The sequence below is a fragment of the Hevea brasiliensis genome, chromosome 6, assembly GCF_030052815.1.
Source record: "Hevea brasiliensis isolate MT/VB/25A 57/8 chromosome 6, ASM3005281v1, whole genome shotgun sequence".
Taxonomy (NCBI): Eukaryota; Viridiplantae; Streptophyta; class Magnoliopsida; order Malpighiales; family Euphorbiaceae; genus Hevea; species Hevea brasiliensis.
In genome coordinates, this window is record NC_079498.1 from 38,924,345 (window position 1) to 38,934,055 (window position 9,711).

The window sequence follows — 9,711 nt, forward strand, 5'->3', positions numbered from 1 at the left end:
ATGGCATTAGAATGCCAAGAAAATATTTAGAAAAATTTTTCCATCGGTATAGACAATTTTGACCCGTTAAGCCAAACGGAGGGCATTTTGGTCATTTCGCCTTCAGAGACGATTTTTGGCCGACTTGTCCAGTTAAGTAAATAATTATTATGATATAAAATATGAATAAACATTACTAAAAATTAAATTGAAAATGAGTAGTGATGAAAAGAAAAGAAAAATGAAATAAAAAGCAAATTATGACATATGATGATGTCATTTAAAAAGCTACCACCAATCACATTTAAACAAACATTCAATTAACAAATAAAAAGAGATAAATATGGCCAAAAAATTAAAGAAAGCAGCAGCCTTCTTCTTCCCCAAAATCAGCCGAAACCCATTCCCATAGCCACCCACCATTAAAGCTTTTTCAAGCTTTAGATTTCCATCATTTCCACCATATTTCCCTACCCTCTAAGTACAAAAATTAATTATTTCACCTTGAGAAGAAGATTGATAGTAAGAAGAAGAGAAGAAAGTGAAGAATTGAGCTCTTGAAAAGCTCTCAAGAGAGGTTAGTGCACCTATCTACTTAAAACCCTTATTTTCCATGTTAGGGACTAGAAATCAACATGAATTTGTGAATTAAATGAACCAAATTTGTGTGTATGCCTACCATGAATTTCGGCAGCCCTAAGGAAGGAACAATGATGGAGTGTTTTTTATGGTTTTAATGGACTTATAATGAATTAGAGATTATGTTTAAGGTGTATATACACATATATAATGAATGAAAGTGCTTAACTAGGTGTATGGGTGAATTGAAAGGGAAAATTAGGGTTTTGGGAGTGAAAAATTGGACTTGGCTTATGAAATGATTAATGGACATTCTAATGATTAATTAGTGACCATTTGAGGCAAGTTAATCATAATTTGAAGTGAACTAATGCATGGCAAAGTGAAATGTGTAGGCTGCCTAATGACAAGAAAGAATGAGGTGTGATTCCAATTTCACTTAGACAGCCATATCTTTGGCTGTGTTGGTCCAATTGGTGTTTGGCCAATTGGACATGAAACTAGACTTATAATGGCACATTTTTTCTGAAGAAACCATGCCCAAAAGACCAAAGCAAGAGGACTAAAAGTTAGCCCCAATCCGGGTACCCTGTAAGCCAATTCTGCAGAATGACCAAATGAACAGTTCATTTGGCCATAATTCACTGTAGATTTGGTCAATTGACCTGAAATTTTTACAGCAACAAGTTAAGACATAGACAAACAACTTTCATGAGGAAACCTACTCGAAATTATGACCAGAACCTAACCCAAATGGCAGTCACAGTCACTGTTCATGGTACTATAGATTTGGTAATTCTGCAGTTTTTCCAATCCGGCCAGTTGTGGTTTTTGGACCATATCTGGAGCTACAAAACTCCAAATGGAGTGATTCAAAAAAGGAAATTCAACTAGACAAAATAAGGAACAACTTTCATGTTTTCCATTTCCTCAAATTCCCACTGCAACAGTGCCCAATGGAACAGTAAAGTTGGGCTACAAAAACTGAAAATTCTTCTTCCCTTGGTTTAAGCTTAGAAATGGTATTAATGCTTAATGCCAACAAGTTTTAAATGCAAAATGTGGTACAATGGGAGTGTTAAAACCAATGCACCTATTTTCTATCCAAAAGTCAACATTTTTGTTGACTAATGAAGTGAATAGTGACACTAAAACTTGAAATATAAAATTTGTAATTACATAAATAGATTCTTGAATGTATAAATGAGAAAAGAAAAATATTTTGAATACAATGGTACATGTGAACCTTTGTTTAGAATTGTGATCAATATGAATAACATAATGAATGAATAAATGAACCATATTAATGTATGAATGAGACATTAGTTCTCATTATTGTAGAGAGGAGAAGTATTTTGAGTACAATGATATAAAAAGATAATTGATGTGAATTGTGATCATATAAATGATCAAATGAATGTATGAAGTATAATTGAAATTTATAATGAAATAATAATGTCATAAAACACAATATATTAATATTTAATGATATTATGTGCCCTTGTATTGCCTAGACATGTGTGTCAGATTGGATAGTTTGGCATGCCAATAGGGTATTGTTTTAGCAGTACTGCGAAAGGCTTTATGCCTGTATTCATGGCTTTATGCCCGCATTCATGGCTTTATGCCCGCACTCATGGCTTAATGCCCGATTATGTGTTATCATGGCTTTTTAGCCATATTGACTGCATACGTGGTTGACGTTTTGCGTCCCATAGTATGACGGCCCGAGGCACCGCGGTGTCCAGTGCCAACGACCCGTTATCCAGTTTAGTCAGCCTGTCATAGGTTACTTGGGCAGTGTAATTTATTGAAATAAATTAAGACTATTAGTAATTAAAAATTGTTAAGTAAAATAATAAAAGAGTTGCAAAAATAGGTATAACTTAACTAAATATTTTAAATGTACCTTCTATTGCCATATGAATATAAACTGAGTATTTTTATTAATTCTGTATATTGTACATTATCACTGTGCTTTATTTGTATATTTTATTTTCTTGTTCTATTATTGCACCACTAAGCAGCAATGCTTAGCGCGATGGATTTGTTTCCTCGCGCAGGTACTTTGACTAAGATTTTTGGAGTCTAGATCTGCAGAAGTGCCTGAAGTATTCAAGGTTGTCACCTCCTCAGCAATGCATGTAGATAGGGCCTATATAGATCATATTTTGTATTTAGTATAAAATATTAGATATTGTATTATAATGTAGATTATGAGCAGGTAATTAATAGAAATGTAATGTAATTTAATAAATTAGCTTTTTCATATATAATTAATTTATATATCATGTAAATTATAAAATTATGTAAATTAAAGAAATTTGAAAAGTTTACTTATGTGATTTGAGCATGAATGAGATTGTATGGATTCGAAGACAGATTTGAAATATATAGATAATGCATGGAAATGAATATGAAATTGAGATATATGAATGAGATGGTTATGAAAATAATTGATGAGATTTTATTTGTAAAATATTATTGAAATTTTCAAACAGGTAAAATACGTCAACTGGTAATAAAATAGGGGAAACTTCGCTGGCACCATATGTTTGATTCCTGTCTCCTCTATCAGCCAAACCGCTGATATATTCACCAAAACACATCCAAGGGCCCAAAAATCAAAGGGAAATTAAAAATCATTTTAAAATGTCTAAAATTATTTAGATATTGTTCTAAATTATTTTCATTCACCCAAAATATTTTTACCAACATTTTTGTTAATATTATTTATTTTTGAGAAAATAAATATTTTATTTTGGACTTTAAATTCTTTCTATCTGTGTAAAGAAATATTTCAAAACAAATATTATTCATATAATTAGAAAAGTAAATGTTTTTATAAGAATTTTTTATAATAATAAACATAATAATTTTTTAAAAAATTTACTATATTTAAAAAATAATTTGTAAAACACTTGCGTTTTATATAAGCTTATTATATTTTAGTTATAAAAGTTTTCTTGATACATTTCCTTAAATTTTTCATAATGAAAAACATAACTGTGATGGCAGTGGAATAATTAAACAAATTATAAAAATGATCATTTATGTATATATATATGACAAAATGTATAATGGCAAAGATATTAAAAATCATAAGCAGATATGTTTTCGTGTTTTAGAGCCTGTTTGATATTGTAATTGAAGAGTTAGAGTTGCTTTTCAATAATAGAAAAAAATCAGTTTATCTGTTGAAAAAATTAATTTGAAAAAGATAATTTTGTTATTTAATGTTTTATAACTAAAATTTATTAAATTTAATTTTAAATTATTTTTTAATATTATCTAAATAATATATTTAAAAATATATTTTTCTCAACATATCCTTAATTTATAAGAATTTTAATTCGTAACTCTTAGTACTTCAGTTCTATTAATAATGATTGATAAAATATTTAAAATAATTATAATTAATTAACTAATATTGAATTTTAAATGCAATAAAATTAATTAATGAGTCATAAATTGCCATGATTTAAATGAAATTTTTTAAATTCCAAACTTTTTCAAGCTTATAGATGGTGAAATGACCCAAAAAAGAAATAATGGGGGAATAAAAAAATACTTCTGAGAATTATTTATTAGTAAAATTATTATATATATAATAAATATGTTTATATTTTTAATATATATATATATATATTAATTAGCATACTCGATTCATTATGCACGGGTGAATCATTGATTATATATAATATATATCCTAATTAAAAAAACTAATTTTGATAATTTAACATATAATTTTTGTCATAACAAAATTAAAAATGAAAAAAGAAATTATATACATTAGAGCATCAAGGTGGGCCCAAGTCACTGTCAGAAAAAGGTCCGGCTAAATTGGCCCAACAAGAGCCTGTTAATTTATAATTCTTAGAACCAATAATGTCAGCAAATTTTCATGTCCAACTCCGGAAAGGAAACCGCAACACTTCACCACCGCCCCAAGCATAGGAATCAGTTTCCAACTAGGATCTTAAATCCTATTGCTTCAATGTTAAAGTTTCCTTCAATTCTATATATATGTGCATTAATCCCTGACCTCTCTCCTTCCATTAGAAACAAGTAAGAGCAATTTCAAGAATGGAGAAACAGCATTTGAAACCCTTTGGTTCTTTCTATGCTTCCACCACTCAGGAAGCAAAGAAAGATCAATTTCTTGCAGCTGAGCCATCTGAAAAGAAGCGGAAGTACCAGCATAACTCAGACGGTGAAAAGAATAGTGGAGTTTCGACTGAGTTGACCCTTTCTTGCGGGGTTCCAAGCAAGATCAACAAGCCAAGAATCAAAGAAATCAATTCTTTTCCTGATAATGAGATCAATGCTATCGTTGTTTCAACTCGACTTGCAAATGAAGTTTCAACTGAGCTAAAACTAATTGATGAATCTTGGTTTACTGCCTTTGCTGCAACGAGAGAGGAACCTGTTGTATCCAAAGAATCATCGGATTCAGAATCGAAATCATTGGTTCAAAATATTGCGGAGACAACATCCAGCCCTGATGATGAGAGAAAAGAGAGTCCGATGCATGACGTTCCGACAACACTGATGCTTTCTGATCCATGGAAGATTAAGAAGAAGCTCACTGGTAGTGATCTTGGTAACCTGTGCAGACTTTTGGTGGCATCATTATCAGTCAGAAATCATATTTTGCCATTATTGAGCGGTGAAACGGTTGAGCAGATTGAAAAAGGTGGTGCTCCAGTTCCTATATGGGATTGCGATACTAATACCGAACAACATATGGTTTTGAAGCACTGGCGTTCATCGAAGAGTTATGTTTTCATCAAAGGCTGGATGATTCAATTTGTGAAGAGAAGGAATTTAGTTGAAGGAGATCTTATTGGGATTTATTGGGATCCATCAAATTCAAGATTCAATTTTTCTGTGCTTGAAAGAGCTTAGCAGCAGCAGAGGCTGATTATTCTTCTTATAATTTTTCATTTATTTACATTTTTTTTTCAATTATAGTATTGTTTGAATCTCACATCTATATATGTATCTAAAACTATTTCTCATTTTTTGTTAGCTTTGTTAAGAAAATTTTATTTTTATTCTATTTTTGTGACTATTAAAATTTCTCAAGTTACTGATGCTTCTGTTATTAAGATTTTCGATATCACCAAATATGGTGCTAAGGGAGATGAGAAGGCTGATTGCACAATGGTGGGTTAATTTCTTTTTACACTGCACATTTATTTATTAAAAATTCATATCTAGATTAGTTTATTATCGATTATACAATGATGCATGATAAGACCTACATGTAAAATAAGTGATACTCACATGCAAAATGGGTGAAATTCATCTGTGTCTTGAATCGAAAATAAACTAACTTTTCAATGATTGACAAGGCCTTACTATAACGAAAATTTAATAATAACTTTAATAACGAAACTTTAAAAATCTCCAAAAATAATAGTTAACAGACTGCACTACCTTTTCGACCAATAATGCCAATATAGTTACTCTTAATGAGAGTCCTAACTAATAAGAAATTATTCAATACAATTGTCGTATGTACAACGTATAGATTTTGAACTTTGATTATATTGGGATTCATCACAATTAATGACTATAATAAACCTATTGTACATGCAATCATGAAAAGGAAAATTTATCTTAACTTACGTAAATATTGTTGGATTTACAAGCACCTGATTTCATTTCATATTTAGCTATAGTCCTGGAAAATTAGTATCTTAACCTTGGGAAAATTGGCAATAATAGAAAGATCCTATTAATCACTTCCACGTATAATTGTTTTCGTAAGAAGCACACCTATTATTGATCAATCTCAATAATCTTAAAGAAAATAAATAAGGAGGGAATATAGAAAAAACAAATCCAAATTAAATTCATGATTTAAAGCTGTTAATTAAATGAGATATATTAATAAGTCTCACTTTTTCTCATATTTACTCATGGATTTATAATCTTTTATTTGATATAATTCCATTTTTGTTAACTTACATAAGAGCAATTATAAAAAAATGTATCTTGTTATCATTTAAAAGATAACATTTTCATTAAATTAGTACCTTGAGATTTTACGCCATTAGATTCTTCTTCCATCCATTAGAGGAATGCAGACCAGATATTAATACTAATTGAAATAAGAAATCACTACAAGATATTAATACTAATTGACACAAGAAATTACCACATATCAACATTTTTTCTAACGAATGCAAGAATAATATGTTACATCATAAAATCTTATGGTACTAATTTATTGAAAATAAAAGTGGTCTCTTAATGCGCTAAACTAGGTGTAATTTTAAAATTACTTATAATTTCTAATTTTATAAAGAATATTCTTCTATGTTAACTAATTAGCTAATCTGATGTCATTATACAAAGAAATCAACACCAGTTTTAAATTATTAAACAAATATTAAAATATAACCAAACCAAAAACTTATTTTTTAAAAAAAAAATAAAAGAGAATAGAATTTGAACCGGCCTAATACCATGAGTCGATTTGCATGCAAAATTAATTTCTCACTTTGAATTTTAAAAGATCTTTACTTATTCATATTTTTTTAAAACTTATTATTCTATTATATTTTTATTTTATTACATTTAAGTTAATAATTAAATTATTATTATTATATATTAACAGTTAAATTAATTATAACATATAAATTTTTGTAAAAATATAATCTAATCAAAATATAATAATTTCAAAATTAATATATATTTTTATTTATAGAATTAAACTAACCTTAAAATTACCATTTCAATATAAACAATTATATTAATATTCAATATTTAAATAATAAAATAACTGTGTTATTGCACGTGTTTCAAAGGCTAGTATTGATAAATGTATGAAAGGAGGAAATATTAGCATTGCCGATAATGTTCTTCATGATTTATATTATTTATACCATTAAAAAGTATCTATGGTGTCAATTGTATAAATTTGTTGCTACTAATATAAATTAATAACAAATTTCGCTACTACTTTTAGTAATGACAAGTGATTTTATATAAAGTCATTGCTAATAATTTTTAGTGAGAAGCTATTCCATACGAATATATTATTTATAATTTTTAGCAAGAAGTTATTCATCACCAAATATTTTTAATACAAATTTATCGCTAATAATTTTTAGCAATAAATTTATCCATTGCTAAATCTATAGATAATTTTAATTTTTAAATATTACTATAATTAATATTAATTAAAATATTAATATTATTTTAATAGTAATTATACTTATACTAAAAATCTTATTATAATTCTATATTTTTAATTCTATATGTATTATTAATTCATTAAAAATTATTTAGTTTATTACAATAAAATCAATAAACAACATTATACACCGTATCTATCTTATATTAATTTTTTTTAATTTTTGTTAATATTTACAAATTTATAATATTAAATTATAAAATCACTATTAAAAAGTAACTATTTAATTAACATAATTATAAAATTATTGTTAAAAATAACTATTTAATTAAATAAAATTTTATATTTATATCAATAGATATAAAATTATAATCTTATACAATGAAAAATAATTGTTATAAATTTGCAGCTATTCGTTTTTAAAATATTAGTAACAGATAGTTTTATATTTACACACTATATTTTTGTATAATAAGATTCAAGTTTAATTAATTTTGATTTATAATATGATTTTTTTTCTTTTTTTCACTCGATTTTTGTGTATTTTTTTCTTTAACAGGTAAAATCTATTTGTAAGTTTTTAAATTTTTAAGTTTTTGTATGTCATAGATATCATTCCTATAAATGTAATTGCACGTGAATGTGATCACTTGAATTTTATTATCATTGCCATTATCGAATGAAACCACTATCCTCACGAATTCTAATATTTGTATAGGGTAAGATAGATTAATTTTCATTTTTAACATATTTAATATTGATGCATCCTATAATATTTGGGACTATTAATATCATTTTTACATAAAAAAATATATTTTATATGTGATTGTCTAAGATTTTAATTTTTATGGATCTATTTAGTCTAAATATAGATTAATTATAATTTATTAATATCCTTATATGCATGAATATATATTTTTTTTATTTTTAATTGATTAGTAAATCTTAGTTAAATTGTTGATTTTGACCATAAGGTTATAAAAAAGCCTAATTATATTTTTACACATATTTATATGAAAAGTTTTGCTCCTCTCAATAATAATGTTAAGTTGTTATGTTTTAAAATTTTAAAATAATAAAAATAAGAGGAAGATACAAAAAGAAAAAGAAAAAAAAAACAATTTGATTACTTAAGAGTTGACAGTACTAATTATAATATTAATATGAATTATTTAAAAATGCATGATTAAATTTATATTTATATTTATATTTATAATGTATTTATAACATATATAGATATAAGTTAAAATAAACAAAAATACTTGTTAAATATATTAAATAGGATTTAAAATTATTTGTATTAAACGATATGAATCACAAATAATGTTACTAATTACATTTAGACGATGGAATGGTTTATATGAATATAGACTTACATAAGAGTTGAACCAATCTGAAAATCTTTGTTCTATTAATTCATTAGCTTTTGCATCACTGATATTACGTGATGTCTATTGTAATTCAGTATGGTACATCTTACACATAAATAAATTAGTCGATTGTCAGTGGAAAAGGCAAATTCACAGATGACTTTTAAGAGAATTAACCTATATTTAGGGTTTTTATAAACTTACTTTATATATGCGTCAATTTCAAGGCAATTTAGAAAGACGTAGATATGGGCAATCTTATATTCATCATCTCCTAACCATCTTGTTTTAGCTCTGCCATACGATTGACTAGGATACTTGAATATTGATAAATTTCCTTTGATTTCATCACTGTCTCCACCATCATCATTACGGGGAACTTGCCGATCCCGCATTATGACATGAGGCTTAAAATAATGCGTACAAAAATTAGATGCTTCAACTAAGAATGAATTACACATTGAACCTTCAACTTTTGCTTTGTTCTTTACATTTTTCTTTAGGTGTCCCAGAAATCTGAAAATACAAAACACCATATTCAAATGCAAGCTCTAGGGAAAGTTTATGATGAATTTTACAACACAAAAAGAAAATAATGATTCTCTATTACCTCTTAAAAGGATACATCCATCGATA

The 9,711-nt window shown here is 26.9% G+C and overlaps 1 protein-coding gene across 1 annotated transcript; it reads left to right on the forward strand.

The window, feature by feature from the left end:
* Positions 1-4,644: 4,644 nt before the first annotated feature.
* On the forward strand, positions 4,645-5,466 carry LOC110638450 (B3 domain-containing protein At2g33720-like). The gene has a single exon (XM_021789013.2). It carries the CDS (start codon positions 4,645-4,647, stop codon positions 5,464-5,466), a length of 822 nt encoding a protein of 273 aa, XP_021644705.2.
* Positions 5,467-9,711: the final 4,245 nt, after the last annotated feature.

Excerpts from the sequence above, each read along its gene's own strand:
- LOC110638450 (XM_021789013.2), top strand. The coding sequence starts at position 4,645 with ATGGAGAAACAGCATTTGAAACCCTTTGGTTCTTTCTATGCTTCCACC.